Source organism: Camelina sativa, chromosome 20, assembly GCF_000633955.1.
Source record: "Camelina sativa cultivar DH55 chromosome 20, Cs, whole genome shotgun sequence".
Taxonomy (NCBI): Eukaryota; Viridiplantae; Streptophyta; class Magnoliopsida; order Brassicales; family Brassicaceae; genus Camelina; species Camelina sativa.
Genome location: NC_025704.1, coordinates 19905080 through 19927801, shown reverse-complemented (window position 1 = coordinate 19927801; position 22722 = coordinate 19905080). Strand labels below are relative to the sequence as shown.

At 38.4% G+C, this 22722-nt stretch overlaps 1 protein-coding gene across 1 annotated transcript in view; it reads right to left on the bottom strand.

The window, feature by feature from the left end:
• Positions 16493 to 22722, bottom strand: part of LOC104772685 — a 28051-nt gene continuing 21821 nt past the window's right edge. The window contains exon 3 of the mRNA XM_010497272.1: positions 16493 to 16642. Coding sequence (XP_010495574.1) covers positions 16493 to 16642 — 150 coding nt within the window. The remainder of the gene's footprint in view (positions 16643 to 22722) is intronic.

Below are 22722 nucleotides of genomic sequence, written 5' to 3'. Positions count from 1 at the left end.
CATTATCTTTGTGAAGACACTTCTTCATCATCGACACATGGAAAACTTTGTGGAAACGCACGCATAACATCAAGAAACTCTAGCCTATATGCAACCAGTCCCACCCGCTCAACCACTTTGAACAGACCCATGTACCTCGGACTCAGCTTAGTCTCTTACAATGACCTGTTTGGACCCCACAACATGGCAATCTTGAGTTACACTTTATGTCAAACCTAAAACTCAAGATCCTTCCTCCTATCAACATAACTCCTCCGCATATCCTGAGCCTCCTTCATGTTCAGCTTCAGAACCTGTATCTTCTCCAAGGTCTCATGAACAAATTCTGCACCATATATGCTCCTCTTACCCACCTGAGTCCAACATAATGGTATATGACATGGCCTCCCATACAATGTCTCATAAGGAATCATCCTGATACTCGCTTGGTAGTTGTTGTTATAATCAACACTACCAAGCTCAGGTGATCAGCCCACTGACCACCCCAATTCAGCACACACATCCTCATCAAATCCTCCAACGGCTGGATCCTCCTCTCTAACTGTCCAACTGTCTGAGGATGATAGGCCGTACTCATATGCACCTTAGTGCCCATCTCTGCCTGAAACGCCCTTCAAACACACATAAATGAACTTGGAATCTCTGTTAGACATGATACTCGCAGGCACACCATGCAATCTGACTATCTCCTTCACATACATCGGTCTTTTTAATGGCCAGAAAATGTGTAGACTTTGTCAAGCGGTCCACAATAACCCAAATCGCATCAAAAGTCCGAGACACTTGTAATCCTTCCACAAATTTCATCGTGATTATGTTCCACTTCCACTCTCAAATGGGTAAACTATGCAACAAGCCATCAGAACCTGATGTTCAGTCTTCATAGTTGGCAGACATCGCACCCCGCAACCCAACTAGTTACATTCTTCTTCATCCCGACCCAATGATAGTACCGTATGAGGTCACGGTACATCTTATTTGCTCCTTGATAAATAGATAACATGCTCGCATGAGCCACCTCCAGAATTTCCTGCCTCAACTCCTCATCCTTTGGCACACAGATCCGACTGTACACAATAATAGTACCATTGGTGGAGATTTGATACTCCTAACCAACATCTTTAGAGGATTTTATGAACCCCTCATCCTTCTCTTGAGCCAACTGTACTCTACTCAAAATATCTACTCGATCAGTTGTCTCCAAACCCAAAGGCTCCTGTGAAATAGCACACAACCTCAATACACTAATCTCACCCACTAGAGACTTCATATCCTGTTTCCGAGCCGAACCCACCCGCTTTTGAATTCGAGCATCTACAACCAAGTTCGCCTTACGAGGATGGTAAGTTATCTCCAGATCATAATCTGCCACTAACTCCATCCATCACCATTGCCTCAAATTCAACTCAGGCTGAGTGAAAATATACTCAGTCTCTTATGATCTGTAAACACCTGTACATTACCACCATAAAGATAAGACCTCCAAATCTAATGGACAAAAACCACGACAGCCATCTCCAAGTCATGAGTAGGCTAGTTTTCCTCATGCTTCTGCAACTGTTGCAAAGTGTAGGCAATAACATTTCCATGCTGCATGAACACACACTCCAAGCACACTCTGAAAGCATAAGTATAAACCACATATGGCTCATTCTGCTCTGGCAATGGCAACACTGGCATAGTAGTCAACATTTCCTTCAGCCTCACGAAACCCTCCTCACACTCCAGTTACCACACAAAAGGAACATCCTTCCCTGTCAACCTAGTCATCGGTCGTTTCTTGCTCGCAAAACCCCTTACAAACCTCCTGTGATAACCTGCCAAAACAAGGAAACTTCTGATCTCTGTGGCATTCTGCGGTCTTGGCCGATCTCTGAAGGCATGAATCTTTGTTGGGTCCACAGAAACTCCCTCTAAAAAAATAATATTATTGTAACATCCGCAAACAAAATAGTCGGTTTTGGGAGTGGGTGTTAATCGACACCAAGGGGAGTATCGATCGACACCATCAATTTCCGGTTCGGCTGGGTCAATTTAAATTGTCGTTTTTGTTCGGTTTGGTTCAATTGGGAATCCCTAACCAACGTATTTAAGGCAAAACTAGACCTAGGTCGTGGAGACAAGGTTGTTTTGCCGTTCCAGAGAGAAAATAGAGAGAAGGAGAGTGTTCTTGGGAGACTTTGGAGTTTTCTGCTTTTCTTAGAGATCTTTCTGTAGGAGTGAAGATCCAGGGCTAGAGATGTGTTAGAAGGGTTGCTTAGGTGTTGAATTCGTCATTTTGGGTCAGAAATTTTCTACAAAGAGGTGAGTGCATGACCATGGCTGATCTAAGCCTGAGAATCCTTTATTTTGCTTGTTTTGTGGTTGTTTGTGTTGTTTTCTTGTATGCCTTGGGTTGTTTGTTGGTTTCCATGAGTTTCCAGGACTTTTGGGTGAGTTTCAAATGATTTCGAGGAATTGGAAAACAAATCTTCGACTTTCGGCTTCGAGCAGAACATGTCTACAGAGACCTTGTCAATCGGCACCTGGTGGGTGTCGATCGACACCTGGTGGGTGTCAGTCGACACCAAGGTGTTGACGGCGCGGAGACTTGGCGAGTGTCGGATCTAGGGTTTTCGGGTCGAGGAGGGGTGTTAATCGACACTGAGGAGCATTGTCGGTTGACACCAAGGAGCAGTGTTGATTGACACTGAGAGGCAGTGTCGGTCGACACCAAGATCAAGTGTTAGTCGACACCAAGAGCCAGTGTTGGCTGACACCAAGAGGGTGTCGGTCGACACCAATCCTTTCAGCAGGCGACTGATACTTGTTTTCTGGTTTGTTTGTATTTGTTTATTGCTTGTTTAACATTGGAATCTCAGTTGCTTGTGTGTTTATTGGTTTAGTTGTTATGGAATTAATATTGGTTATTTGATTATTAGGTTAATTCATTGGTTTAATGTTTGGTTATTCTGCTGTTTGGTTTGAATGTGGTTAGGTGGTTAGTGAGTATGGGATCACTAGCTTATTATTTTATTAAAAAATGGGTCGGCTCGTTTCAATCACTCAGAAAACCCAACTCCCTCTACCAAAAACTGCACTTACTCAACCTAACAAACAGCTTCTGCTTCTGCACCTTCTCCATAACTACTTTAATGTATTGCATGCTCCTCAAAACTCTTAGAGTACATAAGAATATCGGCGTTAATATAATGACAGAACCATCCAGAAACTCCTAAAATACACTATTCATAAACAATGTTGGTGCGTTAGTCTATCCTAAAGGCATCAACCACAAACTCATAATTTCCATAACTCGTCCTGAAAGTCGTCTTCCTCACATCTGCCTCAACTATCGATATCTGATGATAAGCCGACGCCAGATCTATATTTGAGAACCAAGTAGCTTCTCTCAATTGATCCAACAAGTGATCGATCCTAGGAAGAGGGTACTTGTTCTTCACAATAATCTGGTTCAAACCCTGATCATCAATGCACAAGCGGAAACTCCCATCTCTCTTTATAACGAACAAAACGCGGCGCTCTCCATGGTGAAACGCTATGACAAATGAATCTCTTGCTCAACAAATCTTCCACGGCGTTGTCCCTGGTTGCAGCTCAATTGTGAAGGGATGGGAACGAGATTGTGGTAAACCCTACAATGACTGGAACATATTCTCAAACTTCTCAAAAACCTGAATACCTCCAACCATATACCGGCCCACTGACTTCAGCATCGAAATTGTAAACAAGAAGGCCTCACTCCCCTTCTAGATCATCTTCCCTGCCTACATGGTCGAGATCACGAGACTCCCTAAAGTCGGTCTCACTCCCTGAAATACCACCTTCTCTCCTGGACGCTCAAATGTCACTCTACCCCAATGGCAATCGAGATGTACTCTATGTCGATGTTACCAATCCATACCAAGAATAACATCATACAACTCAACGGAACTGATAATCAAATCTGTTGGCATCGACTCTCTTGCAATCTGAATATCAACACCCCTCGCCCGTCAAAGAAACCCTCAGAAACTCGCCTCCCATAACTCTAACAACACATGACTGCTCTCCGGGATTTCTTATGATATTGGCACTCTTAACGCACTCTGAGGTAGTGAAGCAATAAGTTGCTCCAAAATCAAACAAGACGTGGGACTTAAACTCGGACACCAATAAGATCCCTACACAAACCTCATGTGCTAAAAACCCTAACATTTATCGCTTGCAATTCATAAATTCTGAACTACTGAAATTTACGAAGTCTGAATCTCAAAAGTTATACATTTGATCGCTCTGACACTGGTTCCACAGATTTCCATGGTCGAGGAGGCATCCAATCAACTGAACTCCCGGCTATCCCTGGGCATATTATCCAGACCCAAAACCCGAACCTGACCCGAAGTAGGTGATTAGGTTCGGATTCGGGTAGTGTGTAAAACCCGATCGAGTTTAGTACCTCTTAGGTTTGGATACCCGATCTGGTTTGGGTGATATCTAAACCCGAAAAAAATCCGGATTAAATGTAAAAATGCACTTTAGGGGATTCAAACCTAGTACCTTGAGCACTTAAGAGTGCTTCTTAAACCACTTTGCCATCTTAGTTTCTTTATCTTAATATGAAACTTTAAATATTTATATATATATATAAATATATATGTGTTACAAAATTTATAAAAAGATAAAAATTTGTTTTTTTTTTGTTCATGGTTTGTTTGAGTTCAGGTATACCAGAATTACCCTAACCCGAACGGGTAATATTCGAACTTGACCCGATAGTATAAAAAACCCGAACGGGTTCTATATGTCCAGGGCTACTTCCAGCTGCACTCCATGTTGCACCACTGCCACCGCCATTTCCTACAACCTGGACACTTGGGCTTAATGTGCCTAGAGATGTCAAAAAAACTGACCGCGATTGATGTGAGCGTGGGCCAAGACACGCAGCCAGGAACGCTTGTACCGGACCAGGACGCCCAGGACGCGGCCGAGACACTTGCACCATTCGCGGGACAACAGCCGGCCAACGCACCAGAGATCACTTCGGGAGCTACGACGCGATCCAAGAGTTCGTCCAAGGCCATAAGGCAGAAGATCAACCAGTTCGTGCAAGCATTCGATCAAGGAGACGACCCGGCCAAATCAGTTTGAGTGGAGATCGTTCGCACGGCCTTCATCCTTACCCAAGGATGAAGGCGACCAATTCATTAGGGTCATGACCCGTACTCTTTTTCCTTACTCCGGGTTTGTCCCACGAGGTTTATCGGAGAAGGTTTTAATGAGGGGATGAGCCCTAACGCAAACCCCACGTTTTGAAGCCAATGATGTGGTTCCCGCGTCTAAGCCTAAGGACGTGTTACCTTTTACTTAAAGCTTTACGTTTTGAACCTTTTCTAGAACTTTCTCTTTGTAACATTAAGTAATGTGACGTGTGTGGTTCTGTTTAAACCACTTAGAAGTGTGACGTGTTCTCCATCGAAGGAAACACGTCAAGGGCAAACGTGTGCGGACCATAGCGAGTCCGCGTGTCCCTAGTCCCCTCTAAACCTAGCACTATTTAAACCCTCTCTTGTTCTTGTAAAAGCAGACTTAAATGAAATAAAAACTTTTCCAAAGAGTGAATCTTTGTATCTTGTATCACTTCTCTCCTTAGACCTAGTCCGGGAATGTTCTATGGAAAAACCCTAGCCGATCTCGAACCGGGTTCGTCATCGACTAGTCTAAACCGTATCGCGAGAAGAGTCAGCCCTCGCGTGTCATCCCTCAATCCACCTTCGTCTTCCATTTCCTCCTAGTGGAACCAACTTTTGGTTCGCTAGCCGCTTCCCAACCTCGATAGCCATTCCGTACCGCTATCGTAGCATCTCGACCAAACGTCTGATGACGTGACCATTCAATCGAACTCGAGATCCACTCGTTTGTTTTCCACCAAACTTTGTTTCCACCGTTTGTTTGTCCTCTACAACCATTCTACCAAGTTTGGCCCAAGGAAATTCGTCTCAAGCCAAAGCGACCCAGAGACGATAGTTTCTGTCCGTACCGCGAGACGACCGGTGCTCGCATCAGCGATGGTCCCGTATTTCCAGTGAGCCGCGGTGGACCGGTCCACGACAGGCAACAGGCAACGTACCATGGCCCATATCCGCCTGGCATAACTTGACGGCCTAACGGGTATGCCACGGGAATCTTCTTCTTCTTCACCACTAAGCTCCCAAGCTCAAGCTCTAGTCTGTACAACTGTAACTCCACCAAGCTGCGGTCAATTTCATTTTCATGCTTTGAGAGTTGAGAATCAGACCTTGGAATCTCGTAAGAATGACATCAACATAGCAAAACAAGTAGATAGAGAACCATAAATAACAACAAAAACTAATAGTCGATAATGAAACATTGGATTTGGATAACTGAAGATGTTTAAATTGAAATTTAAAATGAAATAAGTACTAAACTAAAACATTAATAGAAGTACTTAGAATGCAACAATAAACCAAAGTATTAAACTTAAATGGAAAGCTGTAACAGAAATCTCAAGGTAAAGATGTCTCTTCAACCAAATCAAACCAAAACAAACAGTAACTAAAACTAGGAAAAAATCTACATATTCATACACATTTCTCAAACCAAAACTTAAAAACCAATAGCATAAGAGACAGAGAATTTAAATACTTACATCATAGTTGCCAAAACTTCCTTTTTTCCTTCATTCTCATCAGTTTATTGATAAGTTTCACGTGTCTTTGTAGAAAACAACGTGAAAATGGACTTATTCTCATAAGATTAAAAAAGAGTAGTAAGTTTACCTCGCAAATGTTCAATCTTTCTTTAATTCAAACTCTTGTCAAGCTTTTTAAAACAATAATTTACAAGCATTAGCTTCAACCTTGGATCAAACACCGTAGTCAATGCAAAGACATCACAAACCTCTTCCCAATACTTATCAAACTTTTCTCTCATCGGGACAATCATACTTCTGATGACTTTATCTTGATTATGTGAATTCGATATCAACCAATTGTTGATCTTCCAAACTTGCATTAAATACAAGTTTGATGTTGGATATTTAGAAACTGAGATCGGATTAGTGATATCATCGAAAGGCTCCAAAAATTCACAAATCTGCTTCAGTCGGTGTCATTCAACTTCTATAGCGTGAAACTTGTAGTTTCTCCCATCAATGACTTTAAGATTACCATAGGCAGCTTGATACTTGAGAGTCCTATCAAGCATCTTGTATGTTGAGTTCCATCTAATTTTCTCATCCATAATCAAGCCCGCTTTTATCTTTATACCAACAGCTTCAACGCATTTTGCAAACAATATATAACGCTTTTCAGAATCTTGAACATAATTGATACTCTCTCTAATCTTTTCAAATGTATCATCTATATCTTTTAGGCCAATCTGAACAATGATATTGAGAATATTGTGGTGATTGGAAGTGAACTACTCTTCCCGGAGTGTTTTCTTTTAACGGAGGAGCTTACTATTGTGCTAGTTCCGAACTATTTAAATAATTGCTTTTGTTGCGAAGTGAAATCTGTATTCTTATTGCTTTTAAAAAGTATTTAGGGCCCTTTAAAATGTCTTACTACCCCTACTTATACTAAAACGGGATAATTAATGTGAAATCAAACTACTCCGTCAATCACACACTCTATTTATGGTGTTTAGTCTTTGGTCTTTGACTATATCTCCGAGCTCCGAAGTGATTTAATGTTCTTGTGCTACCTCGTCCTTCCTTCTTCTTACTAGACCTCCTCTAGTTTAACGGGCCAGGCTCACTATTCACCCCGGCCTACATCGTTTAGTTTGGGTCCAAGAACGCGGCTCATGATAAATAATCGTGGTACCAACAGTTGCCCCCCAAGTCTCCCGAGCTAATTAGTTTGAGGGACTTTTGATCTACATTTTGTTGTTTTGGGAATCTAAATATGTCCTGTATCTTTTCCAAATCCTATTATTTGATCGTTGTAATGATGGGATTTACCTTCCCTAATAGGGCCGAGGGCCCACCTGACTTGAACCATGACCTTTCGCTTCCCCAGGTCAGCATTGCTTTCTCCCTCCTCTCCTCGGTTTATAAAGGTAGAGCTTCCTCGATTTTGTTTTCTTTTTTAGAACTTATTTTCAGTGCATATTTTCTCTATCTCGTTGCTCTCGCCTTCTTCTTTGCTTTCGCCGTTACCGGACAACTCGACGCCTCTTTTAGTCATTTCTTTCCGCTTGCCTTTGAAAATCATGTTGCCTCCAAAGTCTACTCCAAGTAAAGCCGTTAAACCGCTCATCCCCGGATTTTTTGGTCTCCATCCTCCGTTTATTCTCTCTGAGAAAGACATGGCAAAGATTAGGGGGTTGTACGGGATTCCCCAGTGATTGAAATCCGGTTCCCGGAAGCTCATGAATCTCTAGAAAATCCTCCACCCGGCTACTGCTGTGCATTCGAGAAGTTCTTCTACGCATGTAGGTTGTCCTTCCCGCTCCCAGAACTCATCGTGCGAATGATGTTCAAACTGGGTTTTTCCCTCCCTCAGATGTGTCCGAACTTTGTTCGGACTGTTCTCTGCCTCCTGACTCTGGCGGAGGAGCACGGCTACCAACTGTTCCTTGCTGACTTTCTTCATGTTTACACCGTGAAGACAGGGCAAACCAAGGGTACTTTGTATGTTAGCCCGCTCTCTGGACTCAAGTTTTTTGACAACCTTCCCAAGAAGGATGAAAAGTGGTGGAAGTCATTCTTCTTTTTTCCCGGTTAACAAGCTCACCATCGGACACCTCTCGAGTTCATTTGTGTTGAAGTGGGCTTCAAAATAGGTAGCGTAGAGCACATCGCATGGTACATCAGTTCACTTTTCCTTCTCTATTTTAACTCTTCGTTTTTGTTTTTTTCAGCTCACTTCGAGCGAAGACAGCTTTCCCCTACCTCCGCAGAGTACTTTTCTCGAATTTGCGGTGGTCAACTTGCCTGGGATTCCTTTTTGTGTGAGCATATTAGTCCGGAGTGAGACTTAGGAATCATTCCTACGTCCGCTCTTCTCCTCCCCGAGTATTTGACACTTCCTCGATGGGTTATAGAGAGGAGCGAGCTTTCAATAAAGGCCTTGAGAATGTCGAGAAGGAAGCAAAAAGGTTGATGTCAATTGCCCTCGCCGAATGCAAAGCTCGCATTCCCTCGAAAGAGAAGAACGTTGATTCCCCGGCCCTCGAAGTAGACGAGGCTGTTGCCCCGACCTCCGAACCTCCTGAACCTCCCTTGATCGTTATTTCGAATTCAGCAGATAAATCCAGGGAGAATGAAGCCCCTCCCTCGGCTAATATTGGTAGTCGGACTAAGGGTAGCTCAAAGCAGCCCGAGCAATCCAAGACTGAGGACAGCTTGAAGCAGCTCGAGCAGTCAAAGAAAAGGAAAGAACCTGAGTCCTCCTCCTCCTCCTCTCGTGAGAAAACCCGTGCCTGAACTAGCTCTGCGGGGGATAAGCGAATCTAGTTCAAGGGAAGGAGATCCCTCCTCCGAGAATAAGTCCGTTGACCCTAATCGAGCTAAAGAGTCGCGAGGTTCTTTCAAAAAACTCCCTCCAAAGGAATACCGTCACTCACCTCGTGGTAAGTATATAAACTTTGCACATGGCATGATTATTTGCTTAGTGGAGTAACCCAGTTTACTTGATGTAGCTCCCCCTGTCTCCCCAGCGGATTTGATGAGAAGATATGTTTGTCCGGGAGTTCGCGTTCCGCCTTTTGCTGACATGTCCGAGATCAACCATCGGAACTTGATTCGGTTCACGGACAAAGTTGGTGAGGTTAGCGTTGAGATAACTTAGCTTGCCTTTCCCTCGAAACAGTTTTTTTCTAACTCCTCTTTTTTCTCAGATGATGATTGAGTTCAACAACTCTGGGGCGTCTTACGAGGAGCAGTTGTTTGCTTCCCCCTGGGTCTCCGAAGTAACCAAGCTTAGAAGCAAGGTAGCCGAACTGGAGGACCAGGTGGTGGAATATGCTCGGCTCAAGTCTGCGAACGCCAAGACCGTGGAGAAGGCTGAGCAGATCCGAGCCCGGTTAAAAAAAAGCTGAAATCAAAGTATTGGATCTCGGGGTTGCCAACGAAGATCTAAGGGGGAAATTAAGGAAGGCCAGAGATCTCTACCATGAAGCCGTTGAGAGCGAGAAGACCGCATAGGACAGGCTTCGTGAGATTATGCTTCGCAACCAGCTCTTAGAAGCCTTAAACAGCTGCGAAATGGAGAGAGCCCTTCGACGAACTTGAACGACTAGCCCCAGCACAGATCCAAGCTGTCGAAATCAAGGCTAACCAGATGCTGATGGAGGAGATCTCACGTGGGGAATTCGAGGACATTGAGGCTGAGCTCGGGATACTCTAATCTGATGAAGAAAAATCCGAGATTGATGTTGCGAAGGTAAACCTCCGTGACTTTGATCTTTCTGCATATTCCAGTCTTTTGGTGGACACTCCTCCTAAGCTTCTATGCACTGAGCCCCCCTTGAGCATCACAATCGACGAGTCCGGGACTAACTTTGGGCTAACATTGTAACGCCCCCGAACCGTACTATGACCACTAAGGCCATCGGACAGCCACGAGACGCCACTTGCAGAATTGCACCAAGGTGATCCGGTCGAGGAACGGAAGCTGCAGACAATAGCGTTTTCTCCTATGCTATTAATTGTCGCTCTATAATAGCGCCATATTATCGTTATATTAAAATTATTAATAGCGTTATTTATTTGTCATATTATAGTTAATAGTAGCGGTATGTTTGTACTATGGTTTTGTCAACTATAATTATATATTGTTGCTATAATATATTTCTCATATTTGGCTATGCTCTAAAATCGATTTATATATATATATATATATATAGCAAAAAATTAAATTTATAAGAACATTTATATATAGAAGACTCAAAATACCATACATATCATTCCTCAATCCTAACATTGCAACAAGTGTCTCAAAACAACCCACAAAGAGAAACAAACTTCTCCTTTCCACAATCACATATTCTATCAAAGACAATAAACTAACTACATCAAAAAAAAAAAAAAAAAGTCTAAAGCTTACAGCCTTCGTGAGTAGTCATCTATATGCTCCTCTTCTTGCGTAAAGAGTCCACCAGCTGATCCATAATTGATCTCTACTTCTTCTTCCCGCACAATCCCACAACCACTTTGCTCTCGAAATGGTACACAACTGTTCTGGTTCTTTCTCCATGTGAATATGCCTTGTAAGCACCAGCATAAAAATCATGTCCTGCATGTTCATTCATATGGAGACAATTAATTTCAGAACCAGAGTTGGAACAATCAAAGATAACAATATAAGCAACGAAAAAGGCTTACACTTATCCTTTGGAAAGAAGCTCACTTATCTTGGGGGGGGGGGGGNTAGAGATCTGTCACATGTCCAAATCTCTCAAAGGTCACACGAAACTCTTCTGGTCTGTAAAATCAAACCAAGGAAAACAACAAAGCAGCAAACCAATGGAACCTTGAGAGATAACTCAAATTTTTAACTTAAAACCAGAGAAACACCAAAATCAGCAAACCAATGGAACATTGAGAGATCTGCAAAACCTTTATTCCACAAATCTGATATCCTTCCTGCAAAATCAATTGGAGTCTTATAATGAATAAATCGAGAGAAAAAAACAGGGGTACACAAATTCATAGAAGGTTAGCCATCTGCGTCTGCAACAATTGGAATCAAAAACACAAACCCACGAAAAATGTTAAATACGGATAAGAGAATCGGGATAATGTAAGCTTCTTAGCAGAGTAAAAACCAATGCCAAACTCCCCTATCAAACAAGTTTCCTTTCTTTCTGCATTACCAATTTAAGCACAGACAAGCAACTGAACAAGGATTCAAACGATTAAAAAATTGGGGTGAACAAGTTTATAATAAAAAAAACTGGCCAATACTTGCAGAAACTAGAAACAGAAATCAGAAGCTAACCTTTGTGGAAAACACCCGTTCATGAGATTCATCAAAGATATTTGATTATAAATGACAAGGCTTAGAGCATAGAGATATTCTAACTCTCAACTCTCTCGACCTTCAAACCCCAATAAAGAAAAAAAATACTCAGATCTGTATTTAATCAGAAGAAAAAGAGAGACAAATACTTCGATTCAAGCTCTTGAAGGCAATAGATTCATTAAAGCTTAGTTACACGTTGAAAAGAGCCATAAATCAAGTGAACCAGCCACCATCGTGATATAGTATAACGGGAGTGTAGAAACTGAGGTTTCTCACAATGAATTTGTTTAGAAGGGAAACAAATTCAATAACAATCTCTTGAAGGATTTAGATCAAAGTAAGCAAGAAAAGAGGAAATGAAATCTCTTGAGAAACAAGTTAGGTTTTGCTCAAGAACAAAGAAGAATTTAGGATTTTGTATTAATGATTCGATGATCTTACAATGAGAGGATTGCCCTCTATTTATAGGTATTCAAAGATCTACAGAATATATTCGAATATACCGGATATATTGACTTTCCTAACTGGATGGCGAGTTAATAAGGAAAGTCTTTCCTTTCTTGCTAGGTCAGCCGCTGGGTGAGTTGAAGTGCCGAATTCGTCTCCTCGTCCATGGGCCTTTCAGTGTTACTGGGCCTTCAGAGATGAAGTCCAAACCTAGGCCGAATTCCCGGTTTAGATAACCGGTTCTTTAACGGGTCTAGATCGGTATGTTGGGGGTGCTAATTCCCGCACCAACAATTAGTCCCCCCTCAGTTCGGTACATTCAGAAGTTAATTCGAATGACCGGACTTTAAGAGAGAATATCCGATTTAGTCCGTAAAAAGATCTGAATCTAGATATTTCTGGATCGTCGCGCCGCTTCGCCCTCCTCTAGTCAGGCGACACGTGCCCGATACGTCACATCTGTCAACTCGGAAGCCGAAACGTCGCGTAGGTTACGGTAGGCAATTATGACTCCGCGTAGGGTTGCCGCCCACTCCCGTCTATAAATACTCGGTATCCACAGCAGCGTTGAAATAAGACGATGGTTCGTGACACAGCAGCGTTGGGTTTACAAAACAAAAAGCTTCGTCGAAGAATTTCATGGGAAGAGATTGACGAGAGATAGTCAAAGGGGCTTTGTATGTTCTGTGACGAACTTGAAACTCCATATCACCATATACATCACAAGAACTTGGGGATTTTTATGGTAGAAGGAGATGACGATCAACTTCCTGAAGAGAAAATTGAGTTTGAATCTGAAGCAGGTGAAACAGATTTGTTGAGTCATGGAGAATTGATAGATGGTGATAAAGATCAAACGCCTAATGATGAAGAATTGGTTGAAACTGAAGTTTCAACAGTATTGACTGAAGTTGAGGATCGACCAGTGCAAGACGAAAACGCAAAGGCTATTTCGACAATTGTGAAGGAAGAATTGAGTTCACAAATCCAGGTACCTATCTCTAAAATGGAACATGGCCTTCGATTGTGCAGTAGCTCTTTAAGTGGTGGTGAGGATTTGTTATACGCATATGCAATGGTGGGAATGGATCAAGTTCAACTTCAATATGATTTGAGATGTGTAAAAAGCAAAGACAGTGCATATCAGGTGTTCGAAAAAATGCTTCTTAGAAGATACATATTACAACAAAGGAGGAAACTGAGTTTGTCTCCCAAATCCTGGAAGTTCAAGTACAAAGAAATGCAACCGTTTTGACGTCTACTCCAACTTGAACACTATAGTCTCAGGGGAGGAATGATCATTAAGAAACTTCAGGAGACGAGTTAATGTTTACTCCGGTTTTGATCAAGGGGCATGGATTGAGTTAGAAATGTGTGGTTGGGACTATTATACCTGCCTGAAGAGTATGTGTGAAATGGTTGAGTTACAAGGAACCAAGTCAAGAGCGTTCAATGTGTGTGTTCATAGATGTTGCACTTGGCAACCTCATCGTGCTGCTACAATGGCCATTAAGGATCAACGTCCCGTCGTGGCAGAAGCTTTAAGTCCATCTTTTGATGATTTTTCCTTGGAAGTGGCTGAGTTTTGTAAGCATTTATCAAGTGTCAAATCTCGTAAGCTGAAGCTAGGACTATATTTAAAGTTTTGGCTGTTTAAAGATAAATTGGGGAAGCAGCTGACTGATGCAAAAGGTGTTTTAGAACTGGGTTTACATGAAGATATTTGCTCGTCAAGAGGACAAACCAGAGGTGCAAAAGAGGACCTAGCGCTACAAGGACCTTCTTTGAGTAGGTTGAAGTGTTGGAAGTTTAAGTTCAAACCTGAAACAGTGGCTATTAAGCAACAACACAGTCAGGTACCTTTTTTCTTGGAACCAAGCAGTAGCTGTCACAAGGTAGCAATGGTTGTTGTTGATGATTTATCATTTGATCTTAGTGTCATGGCTGGATATGGTAGTGAACTTACTGTTTTTCAAGTTGAATGGTCTGTTAGAGAAGACTTTGTAAACAAACTGCAGCCAGAACTAGATATATCAGTGAGGGACGAGATAAGTGAAGTGAAATGCTTCACTCATGCACATCAGACTGAGTATGTATGGGAACCAGGGGGATTATCTGCTAAAGCAAATCAGTGGGACAAGCCAACACAAGAATCTATTGTACAAGAGAGATATGGACTGCAGAAGCAAACTCTACAAGACCTACAACAATTTACATTTGGTGATAGGCAGTTCCCAATAAAGCATAAATGGAGAACTAAGTGTGTTCGTCATCGGTTGCGGCACCGGCGGAAGAAGGGAAAGGGCTCCAAATCTTGGAGGTTTAAATTCAAGCTTCACAAAAAGAACATACAGAACCATCATAATCAGATCCGACCTGCGTCACAAGAATTTTTTAAAAGGAACTTGAGAGGTTATCGAGTGGACATAGTGCAGTGGCTGTTTCAAAAGTCGATGCAAGAAGACCCAGCTTTAGAGAGACTAAGGACGCGTAGGCTACTGGTGCTTATAATTGAGAGGAGGGACATTAACAACCAAGTTTGGGATCCTGGAGGTTCAGTTCTCTGGTTAAGTAGTCAAATGGAGATGAGACTGAGATTTTTGGGAGTTAAAAGTGTTCAGGAAAGCTTCATCTTCTTGAGGACAACATTCACACATCCACTCAACTTCATGCGTCTGTCTCTCACGTGTTGCTTAGGGAACCAAAATCCACTTTGGAGCATGACATAGTTTAGCAGCAAAGTCAAGCCCCATGGACAGTTTCTACAGTTCACCCATGTGGTCAAGGTTCTTTGTTTCTACTTCTCTTGCTGGATTTTTTCCTATGAGGTGTTTCATTTACAGAGGCCACCAGAGATATCTACAAGGGTTCTTCACCAAAAGTCAAGCTTATCAAACAGGGAAGACTTGGTAAATGCAAAGCTATGCACTGGGACAAGAAGTTTCCATGAACCTTGTGGGCAAGGTTCTCTAAGGTGGGGAGCTTTGATATAGTATAATGGAGTCTGCACGTGTGGTCAAGATAAAAAGAAGAAGAAAAACACATGAGACAAAGGCAGCTAGAGTTGACGGAATAAGATTGTCAACGTCACGGAAAGGGAACAAATCGGTTAACACTGTTTGTTAACACTGTTTGTTAACTCTATAAGAGCATCTGTTAGCTCATCCTTTCTTATTATGCAAAAATCTGAATTGTTGTTTCTATCTTTCTGGGTTTGTGACTTGTTCCTCATCGTTTTGTTGGATCTCCATTGGAGACTCTTGCAGATGAGATGATGAGACTGCGTTTCTTGTGAACGTTGTTTCATGTTTATCGGTTACTTGTTAATGTGAAGCTATTTGAATCAAATCTCTGTTTTTCGTTATCACATCGCAAATCACTAAGCAAGACACTAAGTCCAGCCAAATCCTCCGCCGCAAACAAGCCAAAGTCATGCTCGATAACCCCACTCTCCACCACGATTACCCACAGATCTCATCGTTAGCGTCTTTTGATACACAAAGAACTTCGTACGGATCTCGTCAATTTGCCGGAGTTGACAAACCTTCAACTTTCTCAGCACTCATCCTCTCTCTTAACCTCCGCCGCTGACCACAAATGTTCTCCGAATTCAAACGGGGGATTAACAGATCCACAATGCGTATTCTCAGGTGAATTGAATCGAGTAATTGAACAGAAACGATAAAGGAAAGAAGAACCAGTAATGAGGACATAAAGAAGAAGAAGCTCAACAAATAAGAGGGACTGGGGAAGAAGATCGAGAAAAGCTAAACGATAAAAGGAGAGAAAGTAGGTTTTGTTTTTTTTTTCAGTCATGTTGTTTTTTTTGTTGAATTAGAGAATTCTTTTTGTTTGTTTACGGTAAGTGAAATTTTTCTAAATAATGGCGCTTAGATGAAAAATTTTCACAAAGTATTGGCGGATAAGTGATTTTGGCTTCCCACTCCATGAATTTTTTTCTTAGTGTTGTTTTAATTTTTTTCTTAGTGTTGTTTTAGTATTATGATATGGTAACCAAAACAAAAAATTATCTTTCATAGCATTTACGGAAACTACGCTATGTTTTTCTGCTATCAATACCTATATTTCTTGTAGTGTCTTTTACGAGAGTTAGATGTCTCTACTCCATTAGATTTACGACGTTCTTCTTCAGCATTTACAGCATCAATTACTCTTTGAGACTCTAAGTCTATTGATCTCAGATCATAAGACTCATTTGAATCCTTTACAACAACAAAAAAAACAAGGGTTAGTAAAACAGTGAATGATTGAGATCCCAGATCGCAAGAGTTTAAAGGATTGAAGTTTTGACAATAGACAAAAAAGAATAATGTATAGCTTACCATCACGATTCACAATTAAGAGCTTTGTTAGATCTCTAAGACTTTGACGACTGGCGTTGTGTGTCTCGTGAAGTCGTACGTCTCGTGAAGTCTTTTCTTGTCAAGCAAAATGCTAAACTATTTAGGGTTTTCAGCTTTTATACAAACTCTAAACGACTAAATTTTATAGTATCTAGTTCATATTTACTAATTACTATAAAAAAAATTAATTATCTTTCAAAGCTTCTAGGTGTGTCACAGGGTTTGGTTTAAACATTAAAACAAGCTGGACAATGCACAAAAACAAGCAATGCACAAAAACAAGCGAAAAGACAAACACAAGCAATGCACAAAAACAAGCAAACCAGACAACTCTGAACACATGCATCGACACTCCTCGTTGTCACGATCGATGTTGAACCCTTACATCGACCGACGCACTCCTTACATCGATCGATGCAACACCTTTGCGTCGACCGACGCACTCCTTGCATCGATCGACGCAACCTCGTGTCTCCAACAAATCCCTAACTGCGTCGACCGTCGTACTCCTTGCATCGATCAATGCAGTCGAGCGAATCATCGCCAAGCAAGATCTCTCTCGACTTCTTTCGGCTCTAATCGACGCCACATCGTCCATGATGTCAAATCCGATCTCAACAGACAATAACCACCAAGACAACCAAACACAAACAAACACACAAGCAATCAATCATACAAAACACACATATAATCGCTTAGATAAGCCATTGTTCTGTACTCACCTCTTAAACAAGAAGATTCTGGCACAACCACAATAACAACGCGTCGCAACAAGCTTCTCTCAAGCCTCTTGTCTCAGATTTCCACTCCCACGGACATATCTCTCCAGAATCAGGCACATAAGGCTTACAGAACGATTTTACAGAAATTTTTCTTTCTCTCAACTTTTAGAAACGACAAATGGCTAAACCACAGTCTAGGACTTTGAACCCCCTTTTATAGGCAAACCTTAGGCTTTCCTCAATAAAGCGCGTCGAACCGAAGATATTAGAAATAACCCGCATGTGAAGGACATCGATCGATGCTCGAACCAAAAATCCGGTTCACGGATATTACATATTTTTACGTGAAAAAATATGAAAATTATATATATAGGTAAAAATAAAGTCACCTCCTAATTTGGACTATGAAACAATTGTTTTCTCTAAACCATAGTCTAATAACTGATATGTGATTTCAATAATTTTGATTCATGTCAATTTTTCTTCTTTCCTTCTAAAAACTAAACCTTTAAAAATAAATTAACCCCCTACTTTTTCTTTTTATTGAATTAATTTTCTTATATCAATATGAGAAGATTAAATAAACTCATTTGTATTTTTTAAATTGAAAAATTACATATTAATATAGGAAAATTAATTCAATAGAAAAAGTAGGAGGTGAATTTATTTTTAAAGGTTTTGTTTTTAGAAGGAAAGAAGAAAAATTGACATGAATCAAAATTATTGAAATCACATATCAGCTATTAGACTATGGTTTAGAGAAAACAATTGTTTCATAGTCCAAGGACATTGCATACAAGATTTCGAAGTTGGGAGCAGTGCCATGGATAAGTTTCGTTTGTGTTTCTTTATATAATTACTAGATAAGAGCCGCGTTATTATGCGGATAAAAACAAAAAAAAAATATTAAGAATTGTTAAATAGTAATATACATATTTTTAGATTTTATCTTGTAATATTTTAAAAATTGAATGAACCTCTCATATTTCATTTGGGAAAATTCCCAAAAAAAAAAACACCAACTATTTTTTATTTGGAAGAAAAAAATACGAACTTTTAAGGCTTCCAGAAAAATACATTAACTAATTTTTTGTTACTAATAAAAACTCAAACTATTAAATGTTGGCAGATTAATACATATGATATTAAACAAAAACAAATATTCCAATTTTACCCTTTCAAATATCGAAAAATGTATTTTCTTCTTCCTTTGTTCATCTTCTTCGAACTTACAATAGTGTTAGAAGAACCAATTTACCCAGGTAATTTACAATAGTGTTAGAAGAACCATGAGCAGATGAACCACCGGGTAATTTACAATCGAAAACCTAGGTGTGACATCACAAAGATTAAGACAAGCGGAATAGTGGTATCATGGGAGATAGGAAGAGGAAGATGTGAAACGTGGGTAGATGACCTTAATTAGTGGTGGTGAATCGAGTGATGTTGATGTTGAATGATATGAAGCGATTGAAAGCTAACATTTGAGGATTTATGTGATGAGGATAAGATTTTTGTGTTAATCATTTTACTTGAATTGCTCTGTAAATTGGTGCGGCCATTGTTGTTAAGCTCGGAGAAGATAAACAAAAGAGGAAGAATATACATTTTTTGATATTTCAAAGGGTAAAATTGGAATTTTTGTTTGTTTGATATCATATGTATTAATCTGCAAACATTTAATAGTTTGGGTTTTTATTAGTCACAAAAAATTAGTAAATGTATTTTTTGGAAGCCTTAAAAGTTGGTGTTTTTTTCTTCTAAATAAAAATTAGTTGGTGTTTTTTTTGGAAATTTTCCCTATTTCATTTTAATACTCTTTTAGTTCCATTATATAAGAGTTTTTAGGCTTCTTTTGTTCTATTTTATAATATTTTCTCAAATTTATATGTAAATTTTTATTAATATAACAATTTTTGACTGTTTGATTTGAACTATGCAGTAAGTTTTCCTATTGGTTGAAGTTTTGTAAATGACATAAGATTTATTGCTTATTAATCTTTGTGCTTTTACCCAAAAAATCTTGTAGGATAAAGAGTACCTTTTAAATATATATATCATAATAACTTAGATTTTAAGTTTAATTATACATTTCATCTTAATATATAGAAGTAAATATTTTATATCAAACACAACTAATACATCATATCTAATCTATATCTTAGTAAGAATTGAAAATACTAATAAAATTAACAAAATATAATTTGCAAAAAAAAACTGAATCAATATTATTTAAGATAATTTTTTTATGTTTTTATCTCATAAGTACTAATTTTACCTCATGTCTTAATTAATTTTAAATGAGTGAAAGTTATAAAATAAAAACATATATAAAGAGTGAAAGTTTAAATTAAGGTATCACTTGAAAAATAAAAAAATATATTGTTTATATATGCGTTCAAAGCTAGTCCTACGGACATATCAAGGAAAATAAAACCAAGGGTCATGGCGTAAGACAAATATAACAAGTGATGTCAAAAAAAAAAAATGACATTTGTTACAAATATCTCGAAGATGGTAGTTAGGTTTCGTTTCATGCATCTCAATATCTTTACATCAAATATATGTATGAAAGTTTAGATAAAAAATGGAGGTTAAAGCAATAAAAATACATATATATATATATATATATATAATATTTACAAAACAGAAAAAAAATCCCCTCATCCCTATTATTTTTCTCTATAATAGAGGTGAGTTTTACTCCAACCCACATCTATTTTCACCTGTAAAATAGATATTGCTATTTTTTTCTCTACATATAGAGGAACTCTTTGTAGGAAAAAATAGAGTTCCTCTATAAATAGAGGAAAAAATAGCAATCTTTATTTTAGATGTGATAATAGAGGTTGATTGAAGTAAAATTCACCTCTATTATAGAGGATCTCTATTATAAAGAAAAAAATAGAGGACCATTGGAGATGCTCTAAAACAAACTGTTAACGAAAATACAATTTCACTAACATTGGTTCTTGGCCAGTATTATATTATTATTTATCTATTAATTTTCTTATCTAGCACTTTTTTATTATGTATAGCGTACTGTGCTTATATTATCATTACTAGATTAGGACCCTTTGCTAAAGCGCGGATTAATATTTTTTATTTATATTATAATTTTAGAATAAAATATAACTTATATGATTGTTTTTAAAATTTTTTTTGGATAAAACATTATGCAATAAAATCATATGCTAAATATGATGGTTTTTTGTAAGTTTTATATTGTTAATTTTGTAATTTTATGTATGAAAAATGGTTATGTTTGTTGTTTGTTTTTATTTTAATTTTTGAACATGTTTGGTGAAAGTTTATTAATGTGATCCGTGCTTAGGTAAGGTTTTATTTTCAACTGCACAATTAGATCTCGGAAATATTAGTATGACAAATTGTCAATATTTTATTCCTTTTTACGCCTAACAGTATATTTTTATGTCTACCTAACAATATATATTTTGTAATAATACATGGAATACTAAAGATTTTATTTTGAAAATTGTATAAATCATTGAAATATTCTCTTTAGGGGGATTTTTTGGGATATTCTTAAATGTATTCATATAGCCCACGAATTGACCAATTAATCTATAATCTTTTTTGTAACCAACTTATATTTAATCTATAATCTATTTTGTAACCAACTTATGAAAATTATATAGTCTATAAAAAACGGTTGTGTACTTCCGTTTTATTATATAGGGGATTTCATTATCAAGCTAACTTATCAATTACTTTATTTGAAATATATTTTGTTACAAATTATAATATTCTATTACATATATATCTATATATATATGTAGTTGAAACTTATTAAAATAATGTAACATATTGAGATTGATATGATGAATTCAACCGCAGTCTGCATACTGAATTATACTTGTTAAAACTTACATACAGTAATTTTTATTATATTTCCTAATTTACATATTGAAGTTTGTTACCATATATATAGACGGAGAAATTATTGGTTAAAAATGTTATTGGTAGGTGAAAAACCAAAAGAGGGTATACTTATTTGAGATAATAGTATTCAATACAGAGCACGTTTGCATATATTTCTTGTCAGATGTAGAATCTAACATTTGGTAAAGACATATCTAAATACTATAATACATATAGATCATATGATATCTAAATGCTATAATACACTTACACATATGAAAAGAAAAGAAAAAGAACTAGGAGAGTTACCTGCATGCTTGTGCGGGCAAGAATTAAATTAAAAAAAAAATGTCAAATAAATATCCTATTTTCAAATAAGATTTGTGTTATTTTAAAATATGTTCAAAATTGTAATTAATTTAGTATTTTTAATTTTTAATCTCACATTTCTAAATGGACAATTTAAAGATTATTTAATAAAATCTTAATTAAAATCTTCAATATATATTATCTTGTTAAATTAATTTTTAAGCCCATTTGCAAAATGGGTAAAATTTAATGAGCCCGATCCATATTATGTGGTTAATTTAAATTAGGTAGAATTTGGGTCAAAATAATTTATAATTTCGTTTAGACCATTAAGAAAATTTAGAAAGCAACCCATAAAAGGGTTTGTAGTACTTGATCATACAAACTTTAAAAATAATTATAAGTTAGCATATACAAAAAGTTTGTTAACTAACATGCCTTCAGCTTATACTCCTTCAGTTTACCCTTCATGATGCATCATGTGTTTGATGTAATAACGTCCAGCAAATTCCTCGCTTAAAAATTAAAAAACATATCCATAAGTTAGACCCTAACATGATACAGCACCTGATATTTATGAACATTAAAAACTTACATAGCCTTGTGATTATCAAATCCTTCAAACTCCGGTTTTATATAGATCTTGGAGAAGGCCAATGTGTTTACATGAAACGACCGACCCTTTTTTAAAAAAAATAAATAAATAATAAATATAATATAATAAAATAAACTTCAACTAGTGGTCCCATACCCACTAGCCACCTAACCACAAACACAACCATCAGCGGAAATACAATACCAACATCCAATAAATATAAATAACCAATATCCAGAACATCAACAATATCCAATAATCAAATAACAGAAATCATAGAACCAGCAACCTAGCAATGTTCTAATGACTCAACTCTAGCAACCTAGCAAAGCCAGACAACATAAAACCGAGTCCCTAGAACATCCTCCTCTTCATTGCCTGGATTCCACGATCACACTTTGCCTTTACCTGCACCACAAACACATATTGCA